The following is a 19,379-nucleotide window of genomic DNA, read 5'->3' as shown; positions in this document are numbered from 1 at the left end:
CCTGGGATTATTCTCGTAAACCTCCTCTGGACCCTCTCCAGAGCCAGCACATCCTTCCTCAGATACGGGGCCCAATATTGCTCACAATGGTCCAAATGCGGCCTGACCAGCGCCTTGTAGAGCCTCAGCGTTACATCCCTGTTTCTGTATTCCGGTCCTCTAAATATAAATGCTGGCATTGAGTTGATAGATCCAGCCGTTCCCAATGGAATATCCATCCGCAAGACAGAATGTGGTCCATTCTCCACCGGAGGATGTGTGTGGGAGGGGGCGAGGGGGGGGGGAGGGAAGGAGGGGGAGAGAGGGGGGGGGGGAGGAATGGAGGGGGAGAGAGAGAGGGGGGGAGGGGAGGATGGAGGGGGAGAGAGGGAGAGAGGGAGGGAGGGATGGAGGGGGAGCAAGAGGGCGAGAGGGAGGGAGGGATGCAGGGAGAGAGAGAGGGGGAGGGAGGAATGGAGTGGGAGAGAGAGAGAGGGGAGGGAGGGATGGAGGGGGAGAGAGAGGGAGGGAGGGAGGGATGGGGGGGGAGAGAGAGAGAGGGGGAGGGAGGGATGGAGGGGAGGAGAGAGGGAGAGAGGGGGAGGGAGGGATGGAGTGGGAGAGAGAGAGAGGGGGAGGGAGGGATGGAGGGGGAGAGAGAGGGAGGGAGGGAGGGAAGGATGGAGGGGGAGAGAGAGGGAGAGAGAGAGGGAGAGAGGGAGGGAGGGAGGAGGAAGAGGGGGCATTGACCTACCTACAGCTTCATACCTTCCCAGGTTAAGTGGTTGCGTTCAGAGGCTCCAGGTCCCGGCACGGATGATTAAACCAGGGGGTTTAACTGCTTCCCGTCATCGACACTTAATCAATTGCGTCCGGCTAATTAATCGTCAAGTAGTTGTGATCGAGGCAGGGCTGTTTCTCGCACAGAGCTGCCGCAACCCAGACGGTTCTCAGAGGAGTTGAGTTCAACTCCTGCACATTGTTAGCTGCTGACATGTTTGAAAGTACTTGCTTCTCTCCGGCCCGCTCCCCCCCCTTCTGGTCCACGATCAGCTAAACACAGATGGTGCGGGCGGCTTCAACCGCCCATGGAGTCACGCAGCGTGGAAACAGGCCCTTCGGCCCAACATGCCCAAGGGCCTGGGACTAGGGGAGAATACGTGTTCGGCACGGACTAGAAGGGTCGAGATGGCCTGTTTCCGTGCTGTAATTGTTTTATGGTTAAATGGTTATATGCCCACACCAGCCAACATGTCCCATCTACACTTGGCCCATATCTTTCTAGGGGTCACAGTTTAAGGATAAGGGGGAAATCTTTTAGGACCGAGATGAGAAAATCATTTTTCACACAGAGAGTGGTGAATCTGTGGAATTCTCTGCCACAGAGGGTAGTTGAGGCCAGTTCGTTGGCTATATTTAAGAGGGAGTTAGATGTGGCCCTTGTGGCTAAAGGGATCAGGGGGTATGGAGAGAAGGCAGGGATGGGATACTGAGTTGGATGATCAGCCATGATCATATTGAATGGCGGTGCAGGCTCGAAGGGCCGAATGGCCTACTCCTGCACCTATTGTCTATGTTTCTATGTCTATGTTAACCTATCCTGTCCATGTACCTGTCCAATTGTCACTCAAATGTCATTAAGTCATAGTCACACAGGGTGGAAACAGGCCCTTCGGCCCAACATGCCCACACTGGCCAACATGTCCCATCTACATTCGTCCCACCTGCCTGCATTTGGTCCATATCCCTCCAAACCTGTCCTATCCATGTACCTGTCCGAATGTTTCTTAAACATTGGGATAGTTCTATCCTCAACTACCTCCTCCGGCAGCTCGTTCCATCTTTTGTGTGAAAAAGTTACCACTCAGATTCCTATTCAATCTTTTCCCCTTCTCACCTTAAACCTATGTCCTCTGGTCCTCGATTCCCCTACTCTGGGCAAGAGACTCTGTGCCTCTACCTGATCTAGTCCATCAGACCATCTCACATCTCAACCTCTGAAGCTGCAGAGAAAATAACCCAAGTTTGTCCAACTCCTTATAGCTCCCGACAAACCGATCTAATCCTCTCATGATTTTGTACACCTCTATAAGATCACCCCTCATCCTCCTACACTCCAAGGGATAAAGTCCCTACCGACTCAACCTCTCCCAATAGCTCACACCCTCTAGTCCTGGCAACATCCTCGTAAATCTTTTCTAAACCCTTTCCAGCTTGACAATATCTTTCCTACAACACGGTGCCCAGAACTAAACACAATATTCTAAATGCGGTCTCACCAACGTCTTATACAACTGCAACATGACCTCCCAACTTCTATACTCAATACTCTAACTGATGAAAGCCAAAGTGCCAAAAGCCTTTTTGACCACCTTATCTACCTGCGACTCGACCATCAAGGAACCATGCTCTTGTACTGCTAGATCCCTCTGCTCTACAACACTATCCAGAGACCTACCATTCATTCTGTAGGTCCTGCCCTAGTTCGACGTCCCACAATGCAACACCTCACACTTCTCTGTATTAAATTCCATCAACCATTCCTCCGCCCACCTGGCCAATCGATCCAGATCCTGCTGCAATCGTTCACAACCATCTTCACTATCTGCAAAACCACTCACTTTTGTATCATCAGCAAACTTGTGAATCTTGCCCTGTATCTTCTCATCCAAATCATTGATGTAGAATAGATGACAAACAGTAACGGGCCCAGCGCCGAACCCTGTGGCACACCACTAGTCACAGGCCTACATTCTGAGAAGTAACCTTCAAGCATCACCCTCTGCTTCCTTCCATGGAGCCAGGAGCACAAATTAATTTGCAAATACTGGCACGTTGGGGGCACCTGCAGTAGATGGACCTACTGGAAGTTGCCGTGGGAACAGACCTCTCGGCCTACGGATGGAGGTGTACAAGGACAGAGTTTACTTTAGTTTAGTTTAGTTTAGTTTAGAGATACAGCACGAAAACAGGCCCTGAGGCCCTCTGAGTCCGCGCCGATCAGTAGGGTTGCCAACTGTCCCGAATTAGACGGGACATCCCGTATATGGGGTAAATTGGTTTGTTCCGTATGGGACCGCCCTTGTCCCGTATTTGACCACTACTACTCGGGTCGAGGGGACTGTTGGGTCGGAGCGCCGCATCCGGCCCCGCCTCACCCGTCCCGACGTAGTGCAGCCCATGGAGTGCAGCAGCAGCAGCAGCAGCTCCTCGCCCGTAGCCCCGTCGGTCGGCAGCCCGGCCCAGCTGTCTGACCTTCGGACCTTCGCTTACTCCCGACATCACCACCACCCCTCCCTCCTTCACATGGCCGATCATCGGCTCATGAGTTGGATGGGGCGCCGAACTTTTTTGACCCGGGTCAAAACTCCTCAGCTGGCCCGCCGGCTGGGCTTTGTGTGCAGTCCAGCACCCGGGCCAACTCATCATTCACCCTGCCGCGGCCGAGTCGGTCTATTTTGACCTATAGTTCCTTATTTGGGAGTGAGAAAGTTGACAACCCTACCGACCAGCGATCCCTGCACATTAAGACCATCCTACACACACCAGGGACAATTTACATTTACACCAAGCCAATTAGTCTACAGACCTGTACGTCTTTGGATTGTGGGAGGAGACGATACAGACTTTTATACTCTGGAGATTAGAAGGATGAGAGGGCATCTTATTGAGACATATAAGATTATTAAGGGTTTGGACACGCTAGAGGCAGGAAACATGTTCCTGATGTTGGGGGAGTCCGGAACCAGGGGCCACAGTTTAAGAATAAGGAGTAAGCCATTTAGAACAGAGATGAGGAAACACTTTTTCACACAGAGAGTTGTGAGTCTGTGGAATTCTCTGCCTCAGGGCAGATTCTGCCTCAGAGGCAGGTTCTCTGGATGCTTTCAAGAGAGAGCTAGATAGGACTCTTAAAAATAGCAGAGTCAGGGGGTATGGGGAGAAGGCAGGAACGGGGTACTGATTGTGGATGATCAGCCATGATCACATTGAATGGCGTCGCTGGGTCGAAGGGCCGAATGGCCTACTCCTGCACCTATTGTCTATTGACAGGCCCTTTGGCCAAACGTGCCCATGCTGACCTAGATTTAATTTTAGTTTTGTTTAGAGATACAGCAGGGAAACAGGCCCCTCAACCCACCGTGTCCACAATGACCAGCGATCCCCGCACATTAACACTATCCTACACCCACTAGGGACAATTTACAGAAGCCATTTAACCTACAAACCTGCACGTCTTTGGAGTGTGGGAGGAAACCGAAGATCTCGGAGAAAACTCACGCAGGTCACGGGGAGAACGTACAAACTCAGTACAGGCAGCACCCGTAGTCGGAATCGAACCCGGGTCTCTGGCGCTGTGTGCCACCGTGCTTTCTCTGTGTTTAATATTGCCACGTGTACCGAGGTACAGTGAAAAGCTTTTTTTTCCTTGCTATCCAATCTGCGAAATGAAATGATGCATGGTTACAATCAGGATATCCCAATGTACACGTGCAAGGTGATACGAAGATAAGTGGAGGGGCAGGCAGTGTAGAGAAAGCAGGGACTCTGCAGAAGGACTTGGACAGGTTGGGAGAGTGGGCAGAGAAGTGGCAAATGGCATATAGTGTAGCAAAGTGTGGAGTCATGCATTTTGGTCGTAGGAATAAAGGCGTAGGCTATTTTCTAAATGGGGGAGAGAATCCAGAAATTGGCGATGCAAAGGGACTTGGGAGGGCTGTTGCAGGATTCCCAAAACGTTAATCTGCAAGTTGAATCGGTAGTCTTCTTCTTCTTGTGTATGGCGTGCACAGCCTAAAGTTGTAGGTCAACTTGTTCTATTTGATCTGTTCGTTTGTGCACGTCGGGTTGATTGCATTCGTTGAAACAATAAACAATAGACAATAGACAATAGGTGCAGGAGGAGACCATTCGGCCCCTCGAGCCAGCACCGCCATTCAATGTGATCATGGCTGATCATCCCCAATCAGTACCCCGTTCCTGCCTTCTCCCCATATCCCCTGACTCCGCTATTTTTATCGAGCCCTGTCTAGCTCTCTCTTGAAAGCATCCAGAGAACCGGCCTCCACCGCCCTTTGAGGCAGAGAATTCCACAGACTCACCACTATCTGTGAGAAAAAGTGTTTCCTCGTCTCCGTTCTAAATGGCGTTCAAAACAGGGTGAAGGTTGCAATCTCCCACCCTGAATCGGTAGTAAAGAAAGCAAACTCAATGCTAGCATTTATTTCAAGAGGGCTTGTATACAAAAACAGGGATGTAACGCTGAGCCTCTATAAGGCGCTGGTCAGGCCGCATTTGGAATATAGTGAGCAACTTTGGGCCCCATATCTGAGGAAGGATGTGCTGGCTCTGGAGAGGGTCCAGAGGAGGTTTACATGAATGATCCCAGGAATGAGTGGGTTAACATAGTCAGCAGAAAGACTAAGCATGATTACAATCTATTTGGTGTTGATCTGCTGTTGGAGTAGAGGTTTAAACGAGTGGAGTGATTGTAATGAGTGATTGCAGATCCTCGTCTGGGACCTGCACGCTGGGAGTAGCCTGGCTTGTGGACGCAGCCCAGACCATCGCACAAACCAACCTCACCCCCACTCACTCCATCTACACCTCACGCTGCCCCGCCAAGGCCAGCAGCATCATCAAGAGAGAGAGAGGGACCGGGAGAGACAAAGAGGGAATGGGAGAGAGAGAGACAGAGACAGAGACAGAGAGAGACAGAGAGACAGACAGACAGACAGACAGACAGACAGACAGACAGACAGACAGACAGACAGACAGACAGACAGAGACAGAGACAGAGAGGGACAGTCAGAAACCGAGACAGAGGGAGAGATAGACAGACAGAGAGGGAAACAGACAGACAGAGAGAGACAGCGTGAGAGAGAGAGAGCGAGAGAGAGAGAGAGAGACAGAGAGACAGACAGAGGGAGAGAGACAGACAGACAGAGAGAGATACAGATAGAGAGACATAGAAAAATAGAAACATTGAAAAATAGGTGCAGGAGTAGGCCATTCGGCCCTTCGAGCCGTCACCGCCATTCAATATGATCATGGCTAATCATCTAAAATCAGTACCCCGTTCCTGCTTTTTCACAATATTCGTTGATTCCTTTAGCCCTAACAGCTAAATCTAACTCCCTCTTGAAAACATCCAAGGGAATTTGCCACTGTCTTCCACACCCATCCATTTGAATTCCACAGATTCACAACTCTCTGGGTGAAAAGAAATGTCCTCATCTCAGTCCTAAATGGCTTACCCCTTATTCTTAAACTATGACCCCTGGTTCTGGACTCCCCCAACATCAGGACCCTTTTTCCTGCATCCAATCCCTTAAGAATTTTATGTTTCTATACGATGCCCTCTCATCCTTCTAAATTCCAGTGCATACAACCCCAGTCAACCCATTCTTTCATCATATGACAATCCCGCCATCCCAGGAATTAACCTTGTGAACCTACGCTGCACTCCCTCAATAGCAAGAATGTCCTTCCTCAAATTATTAGACCAAAGCTGCACACAATACTCCAGGTGTGGTCTCACCAGGGCCCTGTACAACTGCAGTAGGACCTCCTTGCTCCTCAACTCAAATCCTCTTGCAATGAAGGACAACATTAGCTGTCTTCATTGCCTGCTGTAGCTGTATGCTTACTTTCAGTGAATGATGTACAAGGACACCCAGGTCTCGTTGTACCTCCCCCTTTTCCTAATCTGACACCATTCAGATAATAATCTGAGAGAGAGAGAGAAAGTCAGAGAGAGAGGCAGAGAGAGAGAGAGAGAGAGAGAGACAGAGACAGAGACAGAGATATAGAGAGACAGCAACAGAGAGCTATAACCTTTTCAAGACAGCCCATTAAACGCTTTGTCCAGCCACATCCAACACTTATCTCTGCTACCTACAGACAGGTGGACAGACAAGACAGAATCCTACAGCACAGATACAGGCCCTTCAGCCCAACGCATCTTCCATGCTAGCCGATACCTCATCTACACTGGTCACACTCTCTCCCATTGACTCCATCGACACCTCACGCTGCCTCGGCAAGGCCAGCAGCATCATCAAGGACCAGTCGCACCCCCGGCCACTCCCTCTTCTCCCCTCTCCCATCAGGCAAGAGGTACAGAAGTGTGAAAACGCACACCTCCAGTTTCTATGCAGCTGTTATCAGGCAACTGAACCAATCTCTCACCAATTAGAGGGCGGCCCTGACCTCCCATCTGCCTCATTGGGGACCCTAAAGGGCCTGTCGCACTTGGCGATTATTTTCGGCGACTGCCGGCGGCATTGACTGACGCAACAGGGTCACCGAAAGATTTTGAACATTTCAAAATCCAGCGGCGACAAAAAAAATGTTACGACACTTGAGGAGACGCCGCACGCCGATACGTCGTCACGCCGCGTCACGCCACGACTTTTTCGGTAACCCGATATGTCAGTTACTGGAGACGAGGAAACATTTTCTCACAGAGAGTTGTGAGTCTGTGGAATTCTCTGCCTCAGAGGGCGGTGGAGGCAGGTTCTCTGGATACTTTCAGGAGAGAGCTAGATAGGGCTCTTAAAAATAGAGGAGTCAGGGGATATGGGGAGAAGGCAGGAACGGGGGTACTGATTGGGGATGATCAGCCATGATCACATTGAATGGCGGTGCTGGCTTGAAGGGCCGAATGGCCTACTCCTGCACCTATTGTCTATTGTCTATTGTCAATGATGCTGGCAGTCGCCGAAAAAAATCGCTCAGTGGGACAGGCCCTTAAGACTATATTTAATCGGACTTTACCTTGCACTAAACGTTACTTTCGTAGTTCATAGTCATAGTTACTTTCGCCCTTTCATAGTTCATAGTTGACTTTCATAGTTTACTAATCTAACTCTCTCGTTATCTTTGATAGAGTACACTCGTTGCTTTGCTACTTAATTTTTGTCACAGAATGATAGATACAGTGGCTTGCAAAACTTTTCATACCCCTTGAACTTTTCCACATTTTGTCACGTTACAACCACAAACGTAAATGTGGTTGGGATTTTATGTGATAGACCAACACAAAGTGGTGCATAATTGTGAAGTGGAAGGAAAATGATACATGGTTTTCAAATTTTTTTACAAATAAAAAACTGAAAAGTGTGGCGTGCAAAAGTATTCAGCCCCCCTGAGTCAATACTTTGTAGAACCACCTTTCGCTGGAATTACAGCTGCAAGTCTTTCGGGGTATGTCTCTACCAGCTTCGCACATCTAGAGACTGAAATTTTTGCCCATTCTTCTTTGCAAAATAGCTCAAGCTCAGTCAGATTGGATGGAGAGCGTCTGTGAACAGCAATTTTCAAGTCTTGCCAGAGATTCTCAATTGGATTTAGGTCTGGACTTTGACTGGGCCATTCTAACACATGAATATGCTTTGATCTAAACCATTCCATTGTAGCTCTGGCTGTATGTTTAGGGTCGTTGTCCTGCTGGAAGGTGAACCTCCAGTCTCAAGTCTTTTGCAGACTCTAACAGGTTTTCTTCCAAGATTGCCCTGTATTTGGCTCCATCCATCTTCCCATCAACTCTGACCAGCTTCCCTGTCCCTGCTGAAGAAAAGCATCCCCACAGCATGATGCTGCCACCACCATGTTTCACAGTGGGGATGGTGTGTTCAGGGTGATGTGCAGTGTTAGTTTTCCGCCACACATAGCGTTTTGCATTTAGGCCAAAAACTTCAATTTTGGTCTCATCTGACCAGAGCACCTTCCTCCACATGTTTGCTGTGTCCCCCACATGGCTTGTGGCAAACTGCAAACGGGACTTCTTATGGCTTTTTTTCAACAATGGCTTTCTTCTTGCCACTCTTCCATAAAGGCCCGATTTGTGGAGTGCACGACTAATAGTTGTCCTGTGGACAGATTCTCCCACCTGAGCTGTGGATCTCTGCAGCTCCTCCACAGTTACCATGGGCCTCTTGGCTGCTTCTCTGATCAATGCTCTCCTTGTCCCGGCCTGTCAGTTTAGGTGGACGGCCATGTCTTGGTAGGTTTGCAGTTGTGCCATACTCTTTCCATTTTCGGATGATGGATTGAACAGTGCTCCGTGAGATGTTCAAAGCTTGGGATATTTTTTTATAACCTAACCCTGCTTTAAACTTCTCCACAACTTTATCCCTGACCTGTCTGGTGTGTTCCTTGGGTTTCATGATGCTGTTTGTTCACTAGAAACATAGAAACATAGAAATTAGGTGCAGGAGTAGGCCATTCGGCCCTTCGAGCCTGCACCGCCATTCAATATGATCATGGCTGATCATCCAACTCAGTATCCCGTACCTGCCTTCTCTCCATACCCTCTGATCCCCTTAGCCACAAGGGCCACATCTAACTCCCTCTTAAATATAGCCAATGAAGCCTCACACTCTTGGCAGAATTCCGATTACCCTCTGTGATGTTTCTTTCCGTCAGAAAGTCACCACTTCTTAACTGTTCCCTAGCCATGATGCTGTTTGTTCACTACTGTTCTCTAACCAAACCTCTGAGGCCTCACAGAACAGCTGTATTATACTGAGGATTAGATTACACACAAGTGGACTCTATTTACTAATTAGGTGACTTCTGAGGCAATTGGTTTGCACTGGATTTTATTTGGGGTATCAGAGTGAAAGGGGGCTGAATACTTTTGCACGCCACACTTTTCAGTTTTTTATTTGTAAAAAAAATTGAAAACCATGTATCATTTTCCTTCCACTTCACAATTATGCGCCACTTTGTGTTGGTCTATCACATAAATCCCAATAAAATACATTTACGTTTGTGGTTGTAAACGTGACAAAATGTGGAAAAGTCAAGGGGTATGAATACTTTTGCCAGCCACTGTACAGCGTGGAAACAGGCCCTTCGGCCCGACTTGCCCACACTTCCCAACATGTCCCAGCTGCACTAGTCCCATCTCTTTCCATCCTGTACCAATACAGACTAAAGTTTACAGCATAGAAGTAGCAGGCCCTTCGGCCCACAATGTCTGTGCCGAACATGCTGCCAAGTTATGCCCCTGTCCCACTTAGGAAACCTGAACGGAAACCTCTGGAGACTTTGCGCCCCACCCAAGGTTTCCGTGCGGTTCCCGGAGGTTTTTGTCAGTCTCCCTACCTGCTTCCACTACCTGCAACCTCCGGCAACCACCTGCAACCTCCGGGAACCGCACGGAAACCTTGGGTGGGGCGCAAAGTCTCCAGAGGTTTCCGTTCAGGTTTCCTAAGTGGGACAGGGGCATTAAACTAATCTTTGGCTGCATGTGATCCATATGCCTCCAATCCCTGGTGGTTCGGTGGCTACTGTTACTGAGACTGGCTCTGTTTTTATTCCAGATTTATTTAATAATTTGGTTGCGCCCTGCTGGAGGCCAGGGTGTGGTTCACCCTTGTGTCTCATGGATCAAATGTCTAGATCTTTCGGCTGCTGTATTCACTGGAATTTAGAAGGGTGAGTGGGGATCTGAAAGCCTCCGCTCCCGTGTCTGACAATGAATTCCACGGCTTGTACATCAGTCAGTGAATGTAAAGGCCGTGTCCCACTGTACGAGCTAATTCAAGAGCTCTCCCGAGTTTGCCCTGATTCGAATTCGGAGATTTACGGTAATGACCGCTCGTAGGTACTCGGGGCTCTCGTGGACATTTTTCAACATGTTGAAAAATCTTCACGAGTCTTCCCGCGCTTACCGCATTTCCCGAGTACCTGCCGTTGGCGTTACGAGCCGCTAAGAGACGTCCCCGAGCTCCGACGTACCCGCTACGTTCATTTTTTTTTGTCTAATTGTAATCCTGTAAGTCTGTGTCCAAGATGGCTGCCGTGAAGAGAGAGTGGACGCTGGCGCGCTTTGGCTGCCGCTGCTCTCTCTTCACACTGTGTTTTTGATTTTCTGTTTTTGGATTGAATTCTGTTTTTAATTTGTGTCTCTGTGATGTCTTTATTACTTATTTTATTCCGATTATATGTTTTTATTCCGATTACTATGTAAGGTGTCCTTGAGATGTCTGAAAGGCGCCCATTAAATAAAATTTATTATTATTATTATTATTCTATGTGCTTACCATGAGTTTGATCTTTTTTTAAACTCGGGAGGGCGCTTGAATTAACTCGTACAGTGGGACAGGCTCCTCTTAAACACAAAATGCTGGAGTGTAGAAGGAGTCAATGGAAGGGAGGTTGGTTTGTGCGATGGTCTGGGCTGCGTCCACAACCTGCATCCCAAAACATCTGAACTGCAAGCCCAGGAGGGGAGGAGACGAGTTGAAACATAAATATGTGGGAAAGAATTGCAGATGCTGGTTTAAATTGAAGATAGACTCAAAATGCTGGAGTAACTCAGCGGGACAGGCAGCATCCCAGAGAGAAGGATTAGATGATGTTTCGGGCCGAGACCACTTTATTATCGAACCGAAACATCACGCATTCCTTCTCTACAGAGATGCTGCTTGTCCCTGCTGAGTGACTCCAGCATTTTGTGTCTCTCAGTTCAAACCAGCATCTGCAGTTCCTTCTTACACACTGAAAGTAAGCATGCAGGTACAACAGGCAGTGAAGAAAGCAAACTGCATGTTGGCCTTCATAGCAAGAGGGTTTGAGTATAGGAGCAAGGACACAATAGACAATAGACAATAGGTGCAGGAGGAGGCCATTCGGCCCTTCGAGCCAGCACCGCCATTCAATGTGATCATGGCCGATCATCCCCAATCAGTATCCCATTCCTGCCTTCTCCCCATATCCCCTGACTCCGCTATTTTTAAGAGCCCTATCTAGCTCTCTCTTGAAAGCATCCAGGGAACCTGCCTCCACCGCCCTCTGAGGCAGAGAATTCCACAGACTCACAACTCTCTGTGAGAAAAAGTGTTTCCTCATCTCCATTCGAAATGGCTTACTCCTTATTCTTAAACTGTGTGGCCCCTGGTTCTGGACTCCCCCAACATCGGGAACATGTTTCCTGCCTCTAGCGTGTCCAAGCCCTTAACAATTTTATATGTTTCAATGAGATCTCCTCTCATCCTTCTAAACGCCAGAGTGTACAAGCCCAGCTGCTCTATTCTCTCAGCATATGACAGTCCCGCCATCCCGGGAATTAACCTTGTGAACCTACGCTGCACTCCCTCAATAGCAAGAATGTCCTTCCTCAAATTAGGGGATCTGCTGCAGTTGTACAGGGCACTTGGTGAGACCACACCTGGAGTATTGTGTGCAGTTTTGGTCTTCTAGGTTGAGGAAGGACATTCTTGCTATTGAGGGAGTGCAGCGTAGGTTCACAAGGTTAATACCCGGGATGGTAGGACTCGCATATGATGACAGAATGGATCGACTGGGCTCGTATTCACTGGTCGATGGGAGATTGCAACCTTCACGTGGTCCGCCCCGTTTCGACAAATGCAATCAACCTGGCGTGCACAGTGTAATAAGATCAAGTAGTACAAGTTGCCCTTCAACTTTAAGCTGTGCTCGCCATATGCAAGAAGAAGAAGCTGGTCGGCACGGACTCGATGGGACAAAGGGCTTGTTTCCACGCTGAATCTGTACACTAAACTAAACCAAACTTTAACTAATCAAGGAGTCAATAAATGAATTCATTCCATTTTTAAGAAGGTTTCCAGCCGAAACCCTTCATCACACAAGTCTGAAGAAGGGTTTTGGCCCGAAACGTTGCCTATCTCCTTCGCTCCATAGGTGCTGCCGCACCCACTGAGTTTCTCCAGCATTTTTGTGTACAATTCATTCATTCATTCAGGTTTGTAGGTTAATTGGCTTCAGAACCGGAGGAGGCGCTGTCCTGAACGGCTGCCTGTCCTGCAGCTGTCCGTTTTTTTTCACTTCTTTTTTTATTATTTTTAGTATGTCAAAGCGTGTAGTCAGGGGGTCTAATCTTTTTATGTGTGGGGGGTGGTGGGGGTGGAAGGGGGAAACTGCTTTTCAAGTCCCTACCTGGTCGGAGGGGCTGCCTTCCTCCGAGCAGAGCCTTCGACCTGTCCTCGCGGCCTACCAGATTCAGATTCAGATTCAGATTCAGATTCAATTTTAATTGTCATTGTCAGTGTACAGTACAGAGACAACGAAATGCATTTAGCATCTCCCTGGAAGAGCGACATAGAAAATGATTTGAATAAATAATAATAAGTGTCCGGGGGGGGGGGGGGGGTGATTGGCAGTCACCGAGGTACGTTGTTGAGTTGAGTGACAGCCGCAGGGAAGAAGCTGTTCCTGGACCTGCTGGTTCGGCAACGGAGAGACCTGTAGCGCCTCCCGGATGGTAGGAGGGTAAACAGTCCATGGTTGGGGTGAGAGCAGTCCTTGGCGATGCTGAGCGCCCTCCGCAGACAACGCTTGCTTTGGACAGACTCAATGGAGGGGAGCGAGGAACCGGTGATGCGTTGGGCAATTTTCACCACCCTCTGCAATGCCTTCCGGTCGGAGACAGAGCAGTTGCCATACCATACTGTGATGCAGTTGGTAAGGATGCTCTCGATGGTGCAGCGGTAGAAGTTCACCAGGATCTGAGGAGACAGATGGACCTTCTTCAGTCTCCTCAGGAAGAAGAGACGCTGGTGAGCCTTCTTGATTAGAGTTGAGGTATTGTGGGTCCAAGAGAGGTCATCGGAGATGTTGATCCCTAGGAACCTGAAGCTAGAAACACGTTCCACCTCCGTCCCGTTAATGTGGATGGGGGTGTGCGTGCCGCCCCTAGACTTCCTGAAGTCTACAATGAGCTCCTTGGTCTTCTTGGTGTTAAGGGCCAGGTTGTTGTCAGCGCACCATGCTGCCAGGAGCTGGACTTCCTCCCTATAGGCCGACTCATCGTTGTTGCTGATGAGGCCAATCACCGTTGTATCATCTGCATACTTGATGATGGTGTTAGTATCATGTACAGGTGTGCAGTCATAGCCCCCTACCAGCGGGTCCTGGAGCGACGTTTCCCTGAGGGGACCTGGCCAGAACCTCGTCTTTGGCGGCGGCGCAGCGCTGGAGCGCTATTGCGGAGCGGGCGATGCCTTTCCTGGGTCGCCGCGCTGGAACTCCAGTATGCTGGGACCGCCGATGAGAACATTGTGGAGCCGCGGTTCTGTGGAGCTGTGGCCAGCTGCAGCGCTGAACTTTACATCCCGGAGCTTGGGATCTCTTGCCGAGATCGCCAGTGTGTGGAGCTCCGTCCGGCGCGGTCTGTTGGCTTGGAAACTGCGGTCTCCGGTGGGAAGGCGGCCGTTCCTGGCACCCCAAGCCGCTGGGGGTTCTCCCGACACCGGAGCATCATCACCCGGCGAGAACATCGGGCGCCGTGGCGGCGATTGTGGAGGCCTCAATAGGCCCGACTCTGGGTGGACAAGAGGATGGGGACTGGACTTTGTGCCTTTGTTTTTGTGTTTCGGTGTTGAACTTCTTGAATGCTATGTTGTATTTTTATTAGTGTGCTGCAAGGATATCTGAATTTCCCCTGAATAAGGGGATTAATAATAATAATAATAATAACTTTATTTATAAAGCACTTTAAACAACTACAGTTGCCACAAAGTGCTGTACATGAGAACTCATGAACAAAAAGCTATTACAAACAATTAAAAACCATTAAAAACCGTAAAACGAAGGACTATAAAAAACACACTAAAAATTAAAAGACATTAAAAGCACTAAAAACAGGAGCAATGCCTCAGCCAGTGTCGAAAGCCAAAGAATAAAAATGTGTTTTTAGGGAGGATTTGAAGATGGACAGTGAGGGGGCCTGTCTGATGTGCAACGGCAAGGTGTTCCAGAGTGCCGGAGCAGCAACAGAAAAGGCTCTATCCCCTCTGAGCTTCCGCTTAGACCTTGGTACCTCAAGGAGCAGCTGATCAGCTGACCTGAGGCACCGGGCAGGAGCATATAGGTGGAGCAGCTCAGAGAGGTAAGGCGGGGCGAGCCCATTCAACGATTTAAAAACAAATAAAAGAATTTTGAAATGAACTCGAAAGTGCACTGGGAGCCAGTGAAGGGAGGCCAAAATTGGCGTAATGTGCTCCCTCTTTCGAGTTCCGGTCAAAAGGCGAGCGGCAGCATTTTGAACAAGCTGGAGACGAGCCAAATTTAATAAAGTAAATCTAATCTAATCTAATCTAACCAACTCAAACTGTGGCCTCACCAACATCTTGTGCATTCTCCCTGTATGTTCTCTGCGTGTTTGGCCATGTGCGTTGGAGTGAGTGTGAGTGTGTGTCACAGTGAGTGTGTGCCCGTGTCCCTCTGGGTGTGCGAAGGTGTGCAGCTGGTGAAAGTGTCTGGGAAATGGTGCCGCCGGCTGTAATTGGGTGTTGAGTGGAAGTGTCAGGGAGTAATTGGAACAAGATGTCGGCTGGTCCCTGTGGACAACTCTCCCCCTCCCCCCCCCCCCCATCATCTCCGAACCTCAGCTGCAGTGGCATACATCGGCTAGTCATCGGTGACCGAGAGGCATTACGTACAGCTTTTATTTCAATTATCATTAAGTCACATCGTAATACAGTGTGGAAACAGGCCTTTCGGCCCAACTCGCCCGTACTGGCCCAACAATGACCCAGCTACACTAGTCGCTATCGGACGCTATAGGGACAATTTACACTTTACAGAAACCACTTTATGACTCCATGGCAACAGACAATAGACAATAGGTGCAGGAGTAGGCCATTTGGCCCTTCGAGCCAGCACCGCCATTCAATGTGATCATGGCTGATCATCCACAATCAGTACCCCGTTCCTGCCTTCTCCCCATATCCCCTGACTCCGCTATGTTTAAGAGCCCTATCTAGCTCTCTCTTGAAAGCATCCTGAGAACCTGCCTCCACCGCCCTCTGAGACAGAGAATTCCACAGACTCACCACTCTCTGGTAGAAAAAATGTTTCCTCGTCTCAGTTCTAAATGGCTTACCCCTTATTCTTAAACTGTGGCCCCTGGTTCTGGACTCCCCCCAACATCGGGAACATGTTTCCTGCCTCTAACATGTCCAAGCCCTTAATAATCTTATATGTTTCAATAAGATCCCCTCCCATCCTTCTAAACTCCAGAGTGTACAAGCCCAGCCGCTCCATTCTCTCAACATATGACAGTCCCGCCATCCCGGGAATTAACCTTGTAAACCTACGCTGCACTCCCTCAATAGCAAGAATGTCCTTCTCTTCCCTTGCATTGAACCATTAACCATAAAGTCTTAGCGTCATAGTCATAGAGTAATACAGCACGGATACAGGCCCTTCGGCCCAACTTTCCCACACCGACCAACATCCACCATCCAACTAGTCCCACCTGCCTGCGTTTGGCCCATATCCCTCCAAACCTTCCCTGTCCATGTACCTGTCCGAATGTCTTGTGAACTTGTGAGAGGTCATTTTTAAGAACCTGGGTGGTGGTGTGATGGAGGTGGGGCACAGAGGGGTGGGGGTGAGGGTGGGGGTGGGGGTGGGGGTGGGGGTGTGGGGTGGGGGTTAGAGCGGAAGGAGATGGTACTTTCTGAGCCCAACTGTTTGGACAAAGAATGCGTCAACAGATTATATGAAAGAGAGCGCACACAAGATCACAAGTTTTAGGGGTAGAATTAGGCCATTCGGCCCATCCAGTCCATTCCACCATTCAATCATGGCTGATCTCTGCCTCCTAATTCCATTTTCCAGCCTTCTCCCCATAATCCTTGACACCCAATTTGTCTACCATCTCTGCCTTAAAAATACTATCCACTGCCTTGGCCTCCACAGCCCTCTGGGGCAACGAATTCCACAGATTCACTACCCTGTGACTAAAGAAGTTCCTCCTCACCACCTTTCTAAAAGAGTGCCCTTTAATTCTGAGGCTGAGACCTCTGGTCCTCGACTCTCCCACCAGTGGAAGCATCCTCTCCATATCCACTCTATCCAGGCCTGCCGGCAGGTCTGGCCATCAGATTAGGGAGGATGTTTCCCCTGCCTTCATGGCTGGTAAATTTTTATTGCCACTGTCCAAGTTCCAGTCTTTATATCTCTCTGGAGAAGAGACCTTTAAAAAACCTTTGGTCTCTTCGAGTGTTGTGGAATACTTAGGCAATAAATCCAATTGGGAGCTGACATAACAATTAACATGTCCCCATTAATATTTATCACATAGTCAACATGGCTAAAACAGATTGCTGGTTTGTGTCACGTTGTTGGTTCCGGGAGCTTGCTATTTCTAAATTAGAGTCACAGAATGATACAGTGTGGAATCAGGCCCTTCGGCCCAACTTGCCCACTCCGGGCCAACAATGTTCCAGCTACACTAGTCCCACCTGCCCGCGTTTGGCCCATATCCCTCCAAACCTGTCCTGTCCACATAAGTAAGTAAGTAAGTAAGTAAGTTTATTGGCCAAGTATTCACATACAAGGAATTTGCCTTGGTGCTCCGCCCACAAGTAACAACATGACATACCGTGACAGTTACGAATGTCTCAGAAAACATTAAACATTAATAATAATAAGACATGAATGATAAAACATCGTTGATCAAACATGTGAACCAACAAAATACCAGGTCAAAGAGAGGCTACAGATTTTTGGCTGTTGAGTAGAGCAACTACTGGTGGATAAAAACAGTTTTTATGTCTGGCTGTGGCAGCTTTGACAGTCCGGAGTCGCCTTCCAGAGGGAAATGATTCAAAGAGTTTGTGGCCAGAGTGAGAGGGGTCAGAGATGATCTTGCCCGCTCGCTCCCTGTCTAATTACTACTTAAATGTTGGGATAGTCCCAGCCTCAACTACCCCCTCTGGCAGCTCGATCCATACACCCACCACCTTCTGTGTGAAAAAGTTACGTCTCAGATTCCTGTTAAATCTTTCCCCCTTTCACCTTAAACCTGTGTGGGAGGAAACCGGAGCACCCGGAGAAGACCAGGTGGGGAACGTGCAAACTCCGTACAGACAGCACCCGTAGTCAGGATGGAAACCGGGTCACTGGCGCTGTGAGGCAGCAACTCTACCGCTGCGCCACCGTGCCGCCTTGAAGAAATAGCCTCTCGATTCCCCTACTGTGGGCAAAAGATTCTGTGTCTAGTCCTCTCATGATTTTATACACTATAAGATCATCCCCTCATTCTCATGCGCTCCAGGGAATGAGTTCATGTTTCGTGTGTGATAGGAGTAGAAACATAGAAACATAGAAACATAGAAAATAGGTGCAGGAGGAGGCCATTCGGCCCTTCGAGCCAGCACCGCCATTCATTGTGATCATGGTCCTCAATCAATAACCCGTGCCTGCCTTCTCCCCATATCCCTTGACTACACAAGCACCTAGAGCTCTATCTAACTCTCTTAAATCCATCCAGTGATTTGGCCTCCACTGCCCTCTGTGACAGGGAATTCCACAAATTCACAACTCCCTGGGTGAAAAAGTTTTTTCTCATCTCAGTCTTAAATGGCCTCCCCTTTATTCTAAGACTGTGGCCCCTGGTTCTGGACTCGCCCAACATTGGGAACATTTTTCCTGCATCTAGCTTGCCCAGTCCTTTTATAATTTTATATGTTTCTATAAGATATCCCCTCATCCTTCTAAACTCCAGTGAATACAAGCCCAGTCTTTTCAAGGAGATGGGACTTTGGAGAAAGAATGCGTGAACCTCTGTCAACAGATTATATGAAAGAGAGCGCCCACAAACTCACGTTCACAAGTGATAGGAGCAGAATTAGGCCATTCGGCCCAATGAGTCTACTCCGCCATTCAATCATGGCTGATCTATCTCTCCCTCCTAACCCCATTCTCCTGCCTTCTCCCCATAACCCTTGACACCCGTACTAATCAGGAATTTGTTTGCCTTAAAAATATCCACTGACTTGGCCTCCACAGTCTTCTGTGGCAATGAATTCCACAGATTCACCACCCTCTGACTAAATAAATTCCACCTCACCTCCTTTCTAAAAGAGCGCCCTTCAATTCTGAGGCTGTGCCCTCTAGTCCTAGACTCTCCCACCAGTGGAAACATCCTCTCCACATCCACTCTATCCCAAGCCTTTCACTATTCTGTAAATTTCAATAAGGTGCCCCCCTCCTTATTCTTCTAAACTCCAGCGAGTACAGGCCCAGTGTCATCGTATGTTAACCTACTCATTCCTGGGGTCCTTCGTGTAAACCGACAGCTTAGAACCTCGAGTCCAGGTGTTGCACTTTGGGCGGTCAATGGGAAGGGCAAAGTCTTCAATTAATGGCATGGCTTCATAGCATTGAAGTATAGGGGACGATCAGCCTTGATCACATTGAATGGCGGTGCTGGCTCGAAGGGCCGAATAGCTTCCTCCTGCACCTATTTTCTATGTTTCTACAGAAGGATCCAGGGCTCCAAGTCCATTACTCCACGAAAGTGGGAACACACATCGGTAGGGTGGTAACGAAGGCGTACGGCCTTCATTGGTATGGGGCAAGATGGGAGGAGAGGGGCAGTCACGGTGGCTCAGCGG

General features: G+C 48.9%; 1 protein-coding gene across 1 annotated transcript in view; it reads right to left on the bottom strand.

Annotated features, from left to right (window-relative positions):
• LOC116986988 (homeobox protein EMX1-like) overlaps positions 1–19,133 on the bottom strand; it is a 50,894-nt gene extending 31,761 nt beyond the window's left edge. The window contains exon 1 of the mRNA XM_033042896.1: positions 19,030–19,133. Within this exon, the coding sequence (XP_032898787.1) occupies positions 19,030–19,133 (104 nt within the window). The remainder of the gene's footprint in view (positions 1–19,029) is intronic.
• Positions 19,134–19,379: the final 246 nt, after the last annotated feature.

Source organism: Amblyraja radiata, chromosome 1 (assembly GCF_010909765.2).
Source record: "Amblyraja radiata isolate CabotCenter1 chromosome 1, sAmbRad1.1.pri, whole genome shotgun sequence".
NCBI lineage: Eukaryota > Metazoa > Chordata > Chondrichthyes > Rajiformes > Rajidae > Amblyraja > Amblyraja radiata.
This window is presented reverse-complemented; position numbering and strand designations above follow the sequence as displayed.